An 18,449-nucleotide genomic window follows, 5' to 3' on the forward strand; every position below is an offset into this window, starting at 1 on the left:
TGCCAGGGACCTCTGTGTTGCTAAATAAATCCAAAGCCCAGATCACTGACACCACCGATCTCTTCCCCCCCTTGCATACATTTTCTTCCCTGGCTTCAGGACCCCACACTTTCTTGGATTCCCTCCTCCCTCTCCTGTTACTGCATCTCGTCCTCTTTGCTGGCTCTACCTCATTCCCCAACCTGTACAAGTTGGCGTGCCCCAGGGCTCCAGCCTTGGTCTTCTCTCTTCATGCTCAGACCTTGGTAGTTTTATCTAGTCTCGATCTATCTATATGCTGACAATTCCCAAATTTATGTTCCTGTTCAGACATCTCTTCAAAACTCCAGATGAAACTCCAAACGCATATATCCAACTGCCTCCTGGGCATGTCCACTTGGATTTCTAATCACCAGGTCAAGTTTAAATGTCCCAAGCTGACCTTCTGGAATTCGCACACTCCCACCCAAACCAGTACCTCCTGAGGTCTTTGCCATCTCAGTTAAAGGCAACTCCGTTTTTCCTTTAGGAAAAAGTCAAAGCCTTGGTGTGTGATAACCGTGTCTACTCTCTCTCTCTCAAACCCCATGTCTGGGTCATCATCAAATCATGTTAGCTCTGCCTGCAAAGGGTAACGAGAATTGTCCTCATCGCCCATCTCCAGTGATACCACCTTGATCTAAACCACCATCATCTCTCCCTGGATTATAACCCCCAACAGATCTCCATGCATCTGTCCTATCCTCCTCCCCGACTCTCGTTGCTGTGTTGTCTCAACACAGCAACGAGAGTGATTCTGTTTAAACATAAGTCAGAGCATCACATTTCTCTGCTTAAAGCCCCCCAGTTATTTCCCATATAACTCAGAGTAAAAGTCAGGGTCCTTCTTTGACCTATGTGGCCCATTTGTGATCTGGGAAGGCTCTGTGTGACCTCATCTCCTACATCTTTCCCCTTGCTGTCTCTGCTCCGTCTGTTATCTTGGCATCACAGCTGTTCCTTGAAGATATCAGGCACACTCCTGCCTCAGGGCCTTTGCACTTGCTCTTACCCCCATCTGGAATGCTCCTCCTTCTCATAGCATCATGGCTAGTTCCCTCATTTCCCTTAAGATTTCTCAGGGAAGTCTTTCCTGGCCACTCTCTGATTTTACACACATACCCTTACCAATATTTCATATCCGCCTTTCTTGCTTTATGTTTTCTTTACCACTTTTCACTCTCTAGAATACTATACATTTTATCTGCTGATCTTGGTTCACATCTTTTTTCTTTAATAAAGTGAATAAGGACTTTGGTTGCAAGTGAAAACACCCATGTGAACCATCTTAAGGCAAGGGCATATTTTTACAGGTGCTGTGGGAGCGTCCTCCTTGTAAGGGCTGAGAGAGACCTGAGCCTCAGGAGTGGCCAAGATACTTTAAGGCGAGGGTTGCCAGGTAAAATTCAGGTCATCCAGTTAAATTAGAATTCCAGATAAATGACGAATGAATTCTTAGCACTCTGCTTCTCCTCTCTCTCTCTGTCTCTGCACATCTGCCTCATTTCTCTTTCCCCGCAGGGTGGTTTTCTCTGTTTCTCAGTCTACACAGAGGGAATGTCTGTGACCAGAAGCCCCAGCATTGTTACAGGTCTTCAGTTATAAAGAAGCAAACACAGACCATAACGTATTAGTCCCAGGTCCCAGGACGTAGGATTGTCAGCCCAGTTCAGGTCAAAGTTTCCCGCTCACATAACTCATGCCATGAAGTTGCATTGTGAAGTTTCAGCTGCCTCCGCTGTGACCAGATGGATTAAAGGGGATGGGGAGGGGGAGTCAGTACTCAAAAAAGTATTAAAGCTTGGTAGACCAAACAAGAGCCAAGAATTTAAAAATAAAATTATACAAAGGGAATTTTGTTTTCTTAGATATAAAAATCATAGTATAATACTACTTAATACGGTAATGCTGTGATCAATGCAGGCTGGTTTATGTGAAAAATGACAAATAAATCAGTGGAAGAGAAAATATTTCCAAGACAGGTACATGGACATACTATATTTAATCTAAAACAAAGCTGACATTTCAGATCACTGGGGAAAGGATGAACTTGAGAGATCAAACAAAATGAGTACAGTGAACTGGCTTCTGGATCTGGTGACCCAGGCGGGAGGAGATTCAATACTGAGTCAGTCCCCTAAGATGACTGGCAAGGGTCAGAGAGTCATGTGCAGGTGTGCTGATGGCAAGTGCGATGATCCTTTCAGGTGTTTGGATGAGTCCTGGAGAGAGGCCCATTGCTAAGGGCAGTGCGGGGTCAAGGCAGGGCTTATTGTTTGTTTTTACAAGAAGTGTGGAAGCTGATGAGAAGAGTGAAGAGGGTTATAGAAGAGAAAGAGGATGACTACAGTGGAAAGTGCCTGAGTGTGGGTGAGGTGCAGACCACCCAGGGAGGAGACTTTTGCTGGAGAGAGACCTTCCCTCCTCCTTTGTCCCTGGAGGGCAGGAGAGTGCTGGAGGCTTGGGCTGCCAGATTTGGCAGAAGGATGCTGAAAGGAAGCCCACGTGACGATTTCTGTGTTTCCTCCGGGAAGCCAAAGCACATGTCAGAGTGTGAGTGTTGGGTAGGGGTGTGTGGAGAGACAGAGGTTTACAGGAAGTGGGAGAACGTTTTGGAGTCCATGCTCTATAGAGTTGAGGGGGTACTGTCTCAAGCTCTATAGAGTGGGGGGTGGGGGCACTGGTTCACACTTGAGCACAAATCAGAATCTCCCAGAGAACTTGTTAAAACACAGATGGCTGGACCCCACCCCCAGAATTCCTGAGCCAGTAGGTCTGGGGTGGGGCCCGAGAATGTGCATTTCTAACTAGTTCCCACTGGTGCTGATGTTGCCGGCCCAGCCCACACTTGGAGAATCACAGATCTAGAGTAGAGGAGGGACAACAGGAATGCCCAGGTGAAGTTAACGATAGGAAGCTCTGGTTTACCTCACTGCCGAGGTGCAGACACACCTGAGGCAGACGATCAGGCTCCTTCAGGACTGAGATTGCACTGGCCAGCGTGGAGGGGGTGGTGTTGAAGCAAGGAAATAGAGCAAGATGGAAAATTGAACGGAGTAGCTGAGCCTAGCTAATGATAGAGGGACCCGAAGATTAGGAGAGAGAGAGAACTGGATCAATTCCAACTGATTGAATATCGCAAAACTGATTTTTAGTGCGCTCGACATTTCTCACAAAGAATGCACCTTAAACACAGAGAAACATTTTTCAGGGGATTAAGCATGAAAATATCTCATGATGCACATTAACTTTTGTTAAGGCTGAGTAGACATATGGATGTGATAGGACTCCTTCAGAATCACGTCTTCCATGCTGATTTTAATCTCTGATGTGAGTTTTGATCCAACCAGAGAATTATCCTTGGATATCCCTATTAATAGGAGAACACAAGCATCTCTTGTGGAGAAACCGATCAGTGTTTAAAACAAGGAACCAAACAATAGGTATCTACAATAGAATCTAAATAAGCAGACTTCTTTTTTCCATGACATTTCCCCTTGAGTCCCCAGGGACAGCAGGCATCACAGTAGCGTGTGTGACGTAAGTGGGCCATGTCAGATGTGCCCAGTGGCCCGGGGTAGGGCTGGGAGCCCCCAGTGGTTCCCTCTTGGAGCCTCTCCCTCCCACTGCTGTGAGTCCTCCTTGCTGACCTGACCCTCTCTGTGCAGGTGTCTGGTTGAGAAGGGAGACGTGGCCTTTGTGAAGTACACCACGGTCCTGCAGAACACTGACGGTACGCGCCTACACTGTCCTTTCTTCTCTCGGAAAACTCAGAGTCCTTCCTGGGAAATGACTCCCCAGATGGGCAAGGGGGGAAGTTTATTAACCCCATCAGACTCTGGTGACTTTGGTCCTAACCATTTTTATTTAGCGAATGAGACAATTCTTCATGTCTGGGCAGACTTGACAGGGTTGGTTATCACATTGGTCTTGAACTCAACTGACAAACATACGGCTGCCGCAGTCCATATGAGCACATCTGGCTGTCTTGATTTTTAGGCATTCTTTATACGTTCTGGATACAAGTTTTTATCAGCTATGTGTATTGCAAATATCTTGTCCCTCTCTGAAAAGGCTTGCCTTTCACTTTCTTGATGATGTCTTTTGATAAACATTCTTCATTTTAGTATGGTTCAATCCGTCAGTCTTCTCCTTTCTGCCTAGTGCTTTTCAGGTCTGTTGAAGAAATCTTTGCCTTTAATAGAATCTATGAGTTTATGAATGTTTCTCTTCTGCTTTATTGTAAAGGCTTTATTCTTTTTTTTGTGGCTCTGTGATTCTCCCAGGCACTGGTGGTCGGTCACACCCCCTATTGAGGGTGCCTTGACCAAAGCTGTCAGCTGTGGCCCGTCCACCTCCTCTCTCTCCCCAGGAAAGAACCCTGAAGCCTGGGCGAAGGATCTGAAGCAGTCGGACTTCCAGCTGCTGTGCCTCGATGGCACCAGGAAGCCTGTGACCGAGGCTCAGAGCTGCCACCTGGCCATAGTCCCAAGTCATGCTGTGGTCTCAAGGAAAGATAAGGCGGATTTTGTCCGCAGAATGCTCTTCAACCAACAGGTGTGGGAATTCAGTCCTCATCCCCCAAACGTATGCTTAGGTTACTTGCAAAGCTGCACAGGCGCACCCCAGCCCAGTCGCACGCTCTTTATCCCTCGGCAGTGGGCCCTGACTCTGATGAAAGTGGAAGGCTGGCGTCTGTGCTCACTTCTTGCTCTGGGGCTGTCTAGGGTATCACAGTGGACTGGAAGAGTCCCAGATGCATGGGTATCTCAAGCGTCTCCCTGAGACTCACTTGACTCTCTAAGCAGAGTCGTGGTACCTCTTGGACTTGTTCTGTCACAGAAATGAGGGAGTTGGCCCAGTGCCCTTCACAGTAGGCTGGGCTACATGTGGAAAAGGCAGAACGGAGGTTACTCTGTGTGACCTAGGGAGGAAGGATCCCAGTGTGCTTCCTGGACCTGGGCAGGCTGAGACTGTTTTGGGCTTCGTGAAAGTCAAAGAGCCAACATGCAGAAAACTCATGACCTCTACAGGCAGCCAACAAGGGATGACCCTATGGAGTAGTGGCTGTCTGAATCAGGTGATCTTAAGGAAACCCAAAGCCTTGTCTGCCTTTTGCCCTAGCACACCCCATTCCTGGAGGAGCCCCAAATGAGTAATACATATCTTAGCACATGCTGCCCACACATCACAGTTGAAAGGTGATGACCCAGGGACAGGTGGAAATACAGAGGCTCTTGGTCATGGACTTTTGAAGGGATGGGTCCCACACAGGGCGAGCTGCCACCTGGGCTACAAGGAAAGTGGACAAAGGAAGGGGGGGGGCAGGAAATGGGGGAGGGGCAGGGGCAGTGCCTGGGGCAGGTCCAGAGAACAGAAGAGGCAAGGTAGCAAGGGCTCCGGCCACAGGAAGACATGGAAGGATGACCCAGAGAGTTGAAAACATCCGGCAGTGATTGGTTGGGATAGTGATATAGCTGTGAACTTGGAGCTCTTTCTATTTAGCAATTGCTTTACATACATCATCTCAGTATTTAGCGTAATTACCTCCATATACAAATGAGTCAACTGAGGTTCACTGAGCTCCGTCAAGAATTTTCTTAAAGTCACTCGACAGGAAAAGCTAGGGCCTGGATTTGAACCTAGAGGCCATGCTTTGTGCCATTTTACTATGGTACCTCCTAAGCTGTCTCTGTGTCCCAGGTTTCCCAGGGCCTGGAGCTGAGCAGTCCAGCAGACTCGGGGCTTCTGAGGCAGAACACACAACTCCGTGCTGCCCGGTGCTGCTGGTCACTCGCTGTCTGTCTGTCTAACCCAGGAACTCTTTGGAAGAAACGGGTTTGAATACATGATGTTCCAGCTGTTCAAATCCTCAACCAAGGATCTGCTCTTCAGCGATGACACAGAATGTTTGGCTAACCTTCAGGACAGAACAACTTATCAAAAATACTTAGGGCCAGAGTATCTTCGGGCTATTGCTAACATGAGACAGTGCTTACCCTCTGGTGAGTAGAATAAACACCAAGGAGCAATAACGTGGGGGTCAAGGTAAACATGTTTGTCTTAAGGATGACGGTGTGCCAAGCCTGGGCCAGTACGAATAGGACACAAAGATTAGGAAAGCTTGCTCCTGGCCCCGCAGGAGGATTCAGGCTTACCAGGGAGGCAGTCAATTAGGCCACAGTATAAGACACTAACTGAAAAGGCCAAATCATTTGAAGGAGCCAGAGAGTGCAACAGAACTGAAGATCATTTGGAAATTGAACTTGTTTACATGTATATTTCCATTTTTTGGCTAATAGAAAGAAAATGTCTGTGTGGGAGCACTTCAGTGTAGGGAGGAGGTTGGAAATGACACATACATACCACTCATAGTGGACCAATTTTCAAAGATTTTAAATAAAATGTATAATTAATATTAATAGAAACAAGTGTTGTTAGCCTAAGCAGGCCACTTCTACATATATACATATGTAGAAGTGGCACTAAGTAAGTCATTTCTCTCTATTTCTATGTACTATAGACATGGCATAGCTGCCTCAAAAAAAAATAAGTTGGAGAAATAAAATTAGAGCTGGAATAATCAAATTATTGGGAGTGTGCCTGAATTTTTGTTAAATTATATCATGTGTTAGAGACGTGGAGAGTAGGAGGAGAGGAAAATGTAGATGGTGAAGGATAGCACTGACATCAGTTAGAGGAGAGAGAGAGAGAGAGAAAGATTTTTTAAAAAAAAATCTTCATTACCTACCATTTACTTTTAGAAAATAGGAACAGCATAGTACTTAGTAAGCACAGGCAGTACCTGACGGTCTTTCTCTTATGTTACCTCTCACAGAACTTCTGGATGCCTGCACATTCCATGGAAATTAAAAATTGATCAAAGTGGGCAACCACAGAGATGCTCAGAGCCTGCAAATCCAGTGGGGCCACATTCTCACTTGTCTGCATGGTGGGTCTGTGTTAACATCAGTTAATCTTTATAATTGTGTCCTGTAACTGATGCAAAAATTAAAATGAATAAAAATTATTGTGTCTTTCAGAAAACTTCATGAAATGTTCTCAGATTTTGGCAGGGGCAGGGGTAGAAAATGGTTTGTTTATACTAGAATTGTGCTTCTGAATTTAGTATGTATTAAATTATATCTTTTTTAGACCTCTACCAGACTAGCTCAACTTCCCTCCCTATTGTTTGATGATTTTACCCAAGAGTCAACTCACTTAAATAGAATTTAAGCAATAAATCTGTCTGAAGGGAGTCTGAGTGTGCAAAAAAAGCGTTAGTGTGTGCAGTATCAAGGACTTACATAGTGAAAATAAAGGATAAGGAATGAGTTTCTGCATTTTAAAAATATATTTGAGCATTTAAAATCCATAATGTCAAGCGGAATCAAACTCCTGATCAGATTAATTGAAAAATATGAAAATTACCACAAAAATCTCATCCTACTACCCTTTTGCAGTAAATTTCCTAGAAGTGTGATTTACATTCATTTAAGTCAGTTTCTTATCAGAGATTTTGCCTTATCTATTATTACCATGATTCCAGCCTATGGTAGCGCCTTAATAAATGCTGCATGGGAACCCAAGTTATATATTGTGAAGTGTCAGTTTGGTGTGTGGACTTCTGCTTCTGCCTGTGAACGAGTAACCAGTACAGGATTTGCTGTCCTTCCATAAACAACTACAAAACTGGAAAAAATACATGAAATAAATGTTCTCAAACATTGGGCTATAACAGTGCAGGACTATGGTCCTTGAAAGAAGGAAAAGAAAAGAGGTGAGCAGCGTGATGACCTTACTTTTTCTTTAGAGGAAATTTCCAGATCACGGCAAAGGGAGCAGGAACCCAAGAGAGCCCATCACACTGAGTTGAGGAAACAGAGATAGGAGTTTGGGGAAGCCAGAGTGACTGGAATTTGTATACAGAGAGATCTGTACAGGAGTCTCCTTGAAATGTTTGGCAAAATACTAATCTGCTTGTGTATAGAATGAAACTGAAGTCCGTCAGGCTAGGCAAAGAATGACTGTGAGAGACCCATAAGCTGAACAATGCCCAGGGCTCCCACGGGGCCAGGAGTCAATCACGTTCCTACCAACCAGTGTGAAGAGACCTCACTGAACACCTAAGCTTTTCTCTGAAAGCAGCTGGGGCTGAAATAGCTGTAGACTAAGGGCTGCTCCATAACTGCCCTTACTGAGAGTGACACTAGCCTTGGTGAGATCAAGCAGATCTGCAAGTCACCTGACTGCCCTCTAAAATAAACCTCAATACTCACTAAAGGAATACAACAAAATCTAAATATTCAACAGTGTGGCATGCATAATATCCAGCATCAGATACAAAGATTACCAGATGTGCAAAGAAGCACAAAATGTGACCCAGAGTCATCAGAAAAATCAACCAGTAGAAACTCACCTAGAAACCACAGAGATGATGGTATTCAGACAATTAACTTTAAACAGTTGTTATAAACAAGCACAAGGATTAAAAGAAAACATGAAGAGAATTCCCTGGCGGTCCAATAGTTAGGACTCGGAGCTTTCACTGCCAAGGGCCTGGGTTCCATCCCTGGTTGGGGAACTAAGATCCCACAAGCCACATGGCCAAAAATACGTACATACATACATACATGAACATAACAAAGTAAAAAGTGTAAGGTTTAAAAAAGAACCAGTGAAAATCTAGAGCGGCAGAATTTGTGTTTCAAGGAATTTGTTTGATCTAAGTTGTCTATTTTTGCCATAAAATTGCTCAAAATATTTCCTTATTATTATTTTAATATTTATAGGTTGTGTAGTGATATCTCTTCTTCTATTTTTCATACTGGTAATTTGTATTTTCTTTTTTTTTCTTGACCTGTGTAGCTGTAGCTTTATCAATTTTCTTGAACTTTTCAAAGAATGAATTTTTAGTTTTATAAATTTTCATATTATTATTATTTTTTAAATTTTTATTTATTTAATTCATTTATTTTTGGTTGGGTCTTTGTTGCTGCGCTCGGGCTTTCTCTAGTTGTGACGAGCGGGGGCTACTCTTCATTGTGGTGTGTGGGCTTCTCAATGCGGTGGCTTCTCTTGTTGCAGAGCATGGGCTCTAGGCTTGGGTCTTCAGTAGTTGTGGCTCCCCGGCTCTAGAGCGCAGGCTCAGTAGTCGTGGCACACGGGCTTAGTTGCTCCACGGCATGCGGGATCTTCCCGGACCAGGGATCAAACCTCTGTCCCCTGCGTTGGCAGATGGATTCTTAACCACTGTGCCACCAGGGAAGTCCCGCTATTATTTTTTAATCTTATTTTCTGTTCTTAGCCTTACTTCCTTTCTACTTATTTTTCATTTATTTTTCTTTTTTCTTAGATTCTTAAGATGCAAGCTTATATCAATATTTAGAACGTTTTATTTTTCTAATATAGACATTTAAAATGATAAATTTCCCTTTAAGCACTGCTTTAGCTGAATCCCACAAATTTTGATATGTTTATTTTCATTATCCTTGAGGTACAATTTTTTTTTCTAGTTTTTCAAAGATTTCTTCTTTGATCTGTTGATTATTTAAAAGCTCTTTTTAATTTCCAAATATTTGGCAATTTTCCAGATACGCTTTTGTAATTTATTTCTAATTTAATTCCTTTGTGGTCAGAAGATATATGTTCTATATAACTTCAATCCTGCTAAATTTATTGAAGTTTTCTTTTTTTTTGGCGATCATATGACCAATCTTAGTGGATGTTCCATGTATACTTAAAAAAAAAAAGTATTCTTAATTGTTTGGTGTAGTTCTGTAATATGTAGTGTAGTGCTATAAGTAGCAGTAGGTCAAGTTGGCTAAAGTTATTGTTCAAATCCTCTGCCTTGACTCATTTTCTATCCACTTTTTGCATTAATTACTGAGAGAAGAGGATTGAACTCTCCAACTATAAGTATGGATTTGCTCATTTCTCCCTCCAGTTTAAATAGATTTTGCTTTATATATTTGGAGGCTTTGTTACATACACATTTACGAGATCAGGCTTTCTTGATGAATTGACTCCCTTACCATTATGAAATTTCCCTAGTTGTCCCTGTAATACTTTTTCTCTTTAAGTCTGTTTCATCGGATATTAATATGACCACTCCACCTTTCTTATGATAGTTTGTGCTTGGTTTATTGTTCTACATTCTTTTACTTTTAATTCATCTGTTTCTTTCTATTAAGTAGGGTTTCTTATAAAGAGCACATAGTTGTTTTTTTTTAATTCAGTGTGACATTCTCGTCCCTTTTAAATGATGTGTTTAGTTCATTTATATATAATGTAATTGTTGATATTTGTTTTCTATCTGTCTCATCTGTTCCTTGTTCTTATTTCCTCTTTTCTGCCTTCTGTTGGATTAATTGAAAAATTTTTAGTATTTCATTTTATCTTCTCTGTTGGTTTATCAGCTATTCTTTTATTTTTAATATATTCACCAAGGTTTGTAATATACATCTTTAGCTTAATACCAGCATCAAATAACATTATATCACTTTGTGTCTAACATAAGACCCTGTAATACTACAGCTCCACTTTCCCCAATGATGTGCGGATAAACTTTTAACAACCAGATCTTCAAGGTAAAAAAAGCCTTGATTTGTATCATTTGCCAGTTTCATGGAGTATGTACTCTCACCGTGGATGATTTCAAGCTACCAAAGTGATGTCAATGAATTCAGAGTTGAGTAGAGATGCACACAATCACCCTTTGCAAGCCATCACAAGCTGGCTGTACTACCCCACTGATTTCCCTGTTTTATATTTTGTGCTCATACTATCATACATTTTACTTCTACATATGTTAGAAACTCCACAGTATATTTTTATTATTTTTACATCAAGCTGTCAATTACCCTTTAAAGAAATTTTAAAATGAAAAACATCTTTAATATTTACCCACATCTCTACTGTTTCTAGCTCTCTCCATACTTTTGTGTAGGATGTAGATTTTAGATATTTTGAGGCTATGTCTTTCTGGCATGCTTTCATTGTCTGTAGAGATGTTATTTTTCTTCTTATTTAATTTTTTGTAATAACTTTGTATAGTATGGGACCCTGTGATGACATGGTTCATGGAGCATTGTGATGACAATGGTCATGGCGAATTGTGATGACAATGTCATGGGGCATTGTGATGGCAGTGGTCATCTAGAAATGTGATTAAAGTTATTATGGAGCACAGTAATGAGAGGGGCCATGGAGCATTGTGATGACAAGTGTCATGGAGCATGGTGATGAAACGGACATGGAGCATTATAATGACAAGAGTTCTGGAGCCTTGTGATGACAAGGGCATGGAGCATTGTGATTACAGGGGTCATGGGGCATTGTGATGAGTGAGGTCATGGAGCATTGAGATGAAACGGGTCATGGAGCACTGTGAGTACAGGGGCCATGGAGCATTGTGATGACAAAGGCCATGGAGCATTGTGATGACAGGTGTCATGGAGCATTGAGATGAAACGGGTCATGGACCATTACGATGACAGGGGTCATGGAGAATTGTGATGACAGTGGCCATGGGGAATTTGGATGAAAGGTGTACTGGAGCATTGTGAGGAAATGTTTCATGGAGCATTGTGATGACAAGGGCCATGGAGCATCGTGATGACAGGGGTCATGGGGCATTGTGCTGAAAGCGGTCATGGAGCATTGCGATGAAAAGCGCTATGGAGCATTGTGATGACAACGGCCATGGAGCATTGTGAATACAAGGGACGTGGAGCCTTGTGATGACAAGGGTCATGGATCATTGTAAAAACAGGTATCATTGGGCATTGTGATGACAGGAGCATGGAGCATGTTTATGTAAGTTGCCATGGAGAATTGTGATGAAAGGGATCATGTGGATTTGAAATGACAAGGGCCATGGAGCATTGTGATGAAACAAATCTTGGAGTATTTTGATGAAAGTTGTCATGGAGCATTGCGATGAAAAGCACCAAGGAACATTGTGATGACAAGGGCCATCGAGCATTGTGATGACAGTGTCATGGAGCATTGTGATGACAGGTGTCATGGAGCAACGTGATGACAAATGCCATGGAGAATTGTGATGAGAGGTGGCATTGGGCATTGTGATAAAAGGGGTCATGGAGTACTGTGATTACAGGGGCCATGGAGCATTGTGATAACAAGTGACATGGAGAATAGTGATGACAGGCATCATAGAGCATTGGGATGACAAGTGCCATTTAGCATTTTGATGACAGGGGTCATCAGGCATTGTGTTGACAGGGGTCACGGAGCATTGTGATGACAAAGGCCATAGAGCATTGTGATGACATGGGCCATGGAGCATTGTGAAGACAATATTCATGGAGCATTGTGATGACACGGGCATGAAGCATGGTGATGACAACAGACCTGGAGCATTGTGATGACAAGGGCATGGAGCATTGTGATTACATGAGACATGGAGCATTGTGATGACATTGGCAGGGATCATTGTGATGACAGGGATCATGGAGCATTGTGATGACAAGTGTCATGAAATTATGGGCTGACACAGATCATGGAGCATTTTGATGAGAGTGGCCTTGGAGCGCAGTGATGAGAGACGTCATGGGGCATTATGGTGACAGTGGTCAAGGAGCATTGTGATGAAAGTGTTCATGGAGCAACGTGATTATCGGGACAATGGAGCATTGTGAATGCAAAGGCCATGGAGCATTGAGATAACAGAGTTCATGGAGCATTGTGATGAAAGTGGTCATGGATCACTGTGATGACAAGTGTCCTGGAACCTAGTGATGACACGGTTCATACAGCATTGAGATGACAAGGGCCAAGGCGAAATGTGATGACACTTGTCATGGGGCATTGTGATGACATTGGTCATCTTGCATTGTGATGTCAGTGGTCATGTAGAATTTTGATTAAAGGTATCATGGAGCACTGTGATGACAAAGGCCAAGGAACATTTTGATGACAAGTGTCACTGAGCAATGGGATGACACGGGAATGGAGTATTATGATGACAAGTGTTCTGGAGCATTGTGATGACAAGGGCAAGGAGCATTGTGATTACTGGGGCCACGGAGCATTGTGATGAAAACGGCATGGAGCATTGTGATGACAGGGGTCACTGAGCATTGCGATTACAAAGACCATGAGGCATTGTGATGACAGGGGCCTTGGAGCATTGTGATGACAATGGTCATCAAGCATTGTGATGACAGGGGTCATAGAGCATTGTGATGAGAAAGACCATGGAGCATGGTGATGACACAGGCCATGGAACATTGTGATGACAAGGCCATGTACCATTGTGATTACAAGGTCATGGAGCATTGTGATGACAAAGGCAGGGAACCTTGTGGTGACCGGGGTCATGGAGCATTTTGATGACAACTTTCATGGAACGTTGTGATGACAGGGGTCATGGAGCATTGTGAATACATAGGCCATGGAACAATGTGATGACAGGTGTCATGTAGCATTGTGATGACAGGGTCATGGAGCATTGTGATTACAGGGGTTATGGGGCACTGTGATGACAGGGGGCATGGAACATTGTGATGAAAATTGTCCTGGAACATTGTGATGACAGCGGTCACAGAGAATTGGGATGCAAGGTATCATGCAGCATTGTGATGACAACGGTCATGGATCATTTTGATGACAGGGGTCATGGAACATTCTGATAACAAGGTTCATAAAGCATTTTGATGACAGGGGTCATGGAGCATTGTGTTGACACGGGCATGGAGCATTGTAGTGATAGGATATCTAGAGCATTGTGAGGAAAAGGGGATGGAGCATTTTGATGACAGGGTCCAAGGAGCATTGTGCTGACAATGGCATGGAGCATTGTGATGAAAAGGCTACTGAACAGTGTGAGGAAAGGAGTCATGGATCATTGTGATGACAGGGGTCATGGAGCATTGTGATGACACGGTCAAGGAACATTGCGATGACAAGAATTCTGGAGCATTGTGATGAAAGGGTATGGAGCATTGTGATTAAAGGTGACAAGGAGCATTGTGATGATATGGGCAGAGAAATTCGTGATGACAGGGGTCATGGAGCATTGTGATGAAAAGTGTCATGGAACATTGTGCTGACAGGGATCATGGAGCTTTTTGGTAAGAGAGGCCTTGGAGATTTGTGATGGCAGGCGTCATGTGGCATTGTGATGACAGCGGTCTTGGAGCATCGTGATGAAAGGGGTCATGGAGCACTGTGATTACAGGGGCCATGGAGCATTGTGAATACAAAGGCTATGGAGCATTGAGATGACAGGGTTCATGGAGCATTGTGATGAAAGTGATCATGGATCATTGTGATGACAAATGTCCTGGAACCTTGTGATGACACGGTTCATGGAACATTGTGATGACAAGGACCATGGCGATTTGTGATGACATGTGTCATGGGCTATTGTGATGAGAGAGGTCATCTAGAATTGTGATGAAAGGTATCATGGAGCACTGTGATGACAGGGGCCATGGAACATTGTGATGACAAAGGCCATGGAGCATTGTGATGACAAGTGTCATGGGGCATTTTGATGACATTGGCATGGAGCATTATGATGACAAGTGTTCTGGAGCATTTTGATGACAACGGCATGGAGCATTGTGATGACAGGGCCAATAGAGCATTGTGATGAAAAGGGCAGGGAACATTGTGATGACTGGGTTCATGGAGCATTGTGATGAAATGGGCCATGGAGCATTGAGATGACAGGCGTCATGAGGCATGGTGATGACAGTGGTCATGGAGGATTGTGATGAAAGAGATCATGGAACAATATGATAACAGGGGCCATGGAGCATTGTGATGAAAGTAGTCATGGATCATTGTGATGACATGTGTCCTGGAACACTGTGATGACACGGTTCATCGAGTATTGTGATGACAAGGGTCATAGCGAATTGTGATGATAGGTGTCATGGGGCATTGTGATGACATTGATCATCTAGGAATTGTGATGAAAGGTATCATGGAGCACTGTGATGACTGGGGGCATGAAGCATTGTTATGAAAATTGTCCTGGATTATTGTGATGACAGCAGTCATGGAGAATTGTGATGACAGGGATTATGCAGCATTGTGTTCACAAGGGTATGGACTATTGTGATGACAATGGTCATGGAGCAATGTGATGAAAGTTTTCATGGAACATCGTGATGAAAAGTGCCTGGGAGCATTGTGACGAGAAAGGCCATGGAGCATTGTGATGACAAGTGTCATGGAGCATTGTAATGAAAGGTTTCATTGTGCACTGTGAAGACAAGGGGGATGGAGTATTGTGATGAAACTGGTCCTGGAGCATTGTGATAACAAAAGCCATGGAGCATTGTGATGACAGGCATCATGGAGCATTATGAAGAAAGGGGCCATGGGGAATTATAATGACAATAGAGAAATGTGATGAAAATGGTCAGCGAGCATAGTGATTAAAGTGGTCATTGAGAATTGTGATGAAAAGCGACATAGAGCATTGTGATGACCAGGGTCATGTAGCATTGTGATGACACGGTCATGGAAAATTGTGATGACAAGAATTCTGGAGCATTGTGAGGAAAAAGGCATGGAGCATTGTGATTATAGGGGACATGGAGCATTGTGATGACATGGGCAGGGAACACAGTGATGACAGGTGTTATGGAGCAATGTGATGACACGTGTCATGGAGCATTGTGATGAGGGGGGCCTTGGAGAATTGTGATGACAGGCTTCATGGGGCATTGAGATGGCAGTGGTCATGGAGCATTATGATGAAAGGTGTTATGGAGCACTGTAATTACAGGGGCCATGGAGCATTATGAATACAAAGGCCATGGAGCATTGAGATGACAGTGGTCATGGAGCATTGTGATGAAAGTGGTAATGGATCATTGTGATGACAAGTGTCCTGGGACCCTGTGATGACATGGTTCATGGAGCATTGTGATGACAATGGTCATGGCGAATTGTGATGACAATGTTATGGGGCATTGTGATGGCAGTGGTCATCTAGAAATGTGATTAAAGTTATTATGGAGCACAGTAATGAGAGGGGCCATGGAGCATTGTGATGACAAGTGTCATGGAGCATGGTGATGAAACGGACACGGAGCATTATAATGACAAGAGTTCTGGAGCCTTGTGATGAAAAGGGCATGGAGCATTGTGATTACAGGGGCCATGGAGCAGTGTGATGACAAAGACTTGGAGCACTGTGATGACAAAGGTCATGGAGCATTGTGATTACAGGGGTCATGGGGCATTGTGATGAGTGAGGTCATGGAGCATTGAGATGAAACGGGTCATGGAGCACTGTGATTACAGGGGCCATGGAGCATTGTGATGACAAAGGCCATGGAGCATTGTGATGACAGTTGTCATGGAGCATTGAGATGAAACGGGTCATGGACCATTACGATGACAGGGGTCATGGAGAATTGTGATGACAGTGGCCATGGGGAATTTGGATGAAAGGCGTACTGGAGCATTGTGAGGAAATGTTTCATGGAGCATTGTGATGACAAGGGCCATGGAGCATCGTGATGACAGGGGTCATGGGGCATTGTGCTGAAAGCGGTCTTGGAGCATTGCGATGAAAAGCGCTATGGAGCATTGTGATGACAAGGGCCATGGAGCATTGTGAATACAAGGGACATGGAGCCTTGTGATGACAAGGGTCATGGATCATTGTAAAAACAGGTATCATTGGGCATTGTGATGACAGGGGCATGGAGCATGTTCATGTAAGTTGCCATGGAGAATTGTGATGAAAGGGATCATGTGGATTTGTAATGAAAAGAGCCATGGAGCATTGTGATGAAACAAATCTTGGAGTATTTTGATGAAAGTTGTCATGGAGCATTGCGATGAAAAGCACCAAGGAACATTGTGATGACAAGGGCCATCGAGCAGTGTGATGACAGTGTCATGGAGCATTGTGATGGCAGGTGTCATGGAGCATTGTGATGACAAATGCCATGGAGAATTGTGATGAGAGGTGGCATTGGGCATTGTGATGAAAGGGGTCATGGAGTACTGTGATTACAGGGGCCATGGAGCATTGTGATAACAAGTGACATGGAGAATAGTGATGACAGGCATCATAGAGCATTGTGATGACAAGTGCCATTTAGCATTTTGATGACAGGGGTCATCAGGCATTGTGTTGACAGGGGTCACGGAGCATTGTGATGAGAAAGGCCATAGAGCATTGTGATGACAGGGGTCATGGATCATTGTGATGACATGGGCCATGGAGCATTGTGAAGACAAGATTCATGGAGCATTGTGATGACACTGGCATGAAGCATGGTGATGACAACAGACCTGGAGCATTGTGATGACAAGGGCGTGGAGCATTGTGATTACAGGAGACATGGAGCATTGTGATGACATTGGCAGGGATCATTGTGATGACAGGGATCATGGAGCATTGTGATGACAAGTGTCATGCAATATTGGGCTGACACAGATCATGGAGCATTTTGATGAGAGTGGCCTTGGAGCACAGTGATGAGAGACATCATGGGGCATTATGGTGACAGTGGTCAAGGAGCATTGTGATGAAAGTGTTCATGGAGCAACGTGATTATCGGGACAATGGAGCATTGTGAATGCAAAGGCCATGGAGCATTGAGATAACAGAGTTCATGGAGCATTGTGATGAAAGTGGTCATGGATCACTGTGATGACAAGTGTCCTGGAACCTAGTGATGACACGTTTCATACAGCATTGAGATGAAAAGGGCCAAGGCGAATTGTGATGACACTTGTCATGGGGCATTGTGATGACATTGGTCATCTTGCATTGTGATGACAGTTGTCATGCAGAATTTTGATTAAAGGTATGGAGCACTGTGATGACAAAGGCCAAGGAACATTCTGATGACAAGTGTCATTGAGCAATGGGATGACACGGGAATGGAGTCCTATGATGACAAGTGTTCTGGAACATTGTGATGACAAGGGCATGGAGCATTGTGATTACAGGGCCATGGAGCATTGTGATGACAACGGCATGGAGCATTGTTATGACACCGGCATGAAGCATTGTAATGATAGGATATCTGGAGCATTGTGATGAAAAGGAGATGGAGCATTTTGATGACAGGGTCCAAGGAGCATTGTGCTGACACTGGCATGGAGCATTGTGATGAAATGGGTACTGGAGCACTGTGAGGAAAGGAGTCATGGATCATTGTGATGACAGGGGTCATGGAGCTTTGTGATGATAAGGGTCAAGGAGCATTGTGATGACACGGTCAAGGAACATTGCGATGACAAGAATTCTGGAGCATTGTGATGAAAGGGCATGGAGCATTGTGATGAAAGATGACAAGGAGCATTGTGATGATATGGGCAGAGAATTTTGTGATGACAGGGATCATGGGGCATTTTGATGAAAAGTGTCATGGAACATTGTGCTGACAGGGATCATGGAGCTTTTTGGTAAGAGAGGCCTTGGAGAT

General features: G+C 43.8%; 1 protein-coding gene across 1 annotated transcript in view; it reads left to right on the top strand.

Moving 5' to 3' along the window:
* Window positions 1–11,297, top strand: part of LOC309659478 (inhibitor of carbonic anhydrase-like) — a 59,910-nt gene extending 48,613 nt beyond the window's left edge. The window contains exons 14-17 of the mRNA XM_082459294.1: window positions 3,687–3,751; window positions 4,391–4,575; window positions 5,837–6,023; window positions 6,857–11,297. Of these exons, the coding sequence (XP_082315420.1) occupies window positions 3,687–3,751; window positions 4,391–4,575; window positions 5,837–6,023; window positions 6,857–6,891 (472 nt within the window). The 3' untranslated portion in view covers window positions 6,892–11,297. The remainder of the gene's footprint in view (window positions 1–3,686; window positions 3,752–4,390; window positions 4,576–5,836; window positions 6,024–6,856) is intronic.
* The last annotated feature ends 7,152 nt before the right edge of the window (window positions 11,298–18,449 follow it).

The sequence above is a fragment of the Balaenoptera physalus genome (assembly GCF_965194825.1).
Source record: "Balaenoptera physalus genome assembly, chromosome: 4".
Lineage (NCBI taxonomy): Eukaryota > Metazoa > Chordata > Mammalia > Artiodactyla > Balaenopteridae > Balaenoptera > Balaenoptera physalus.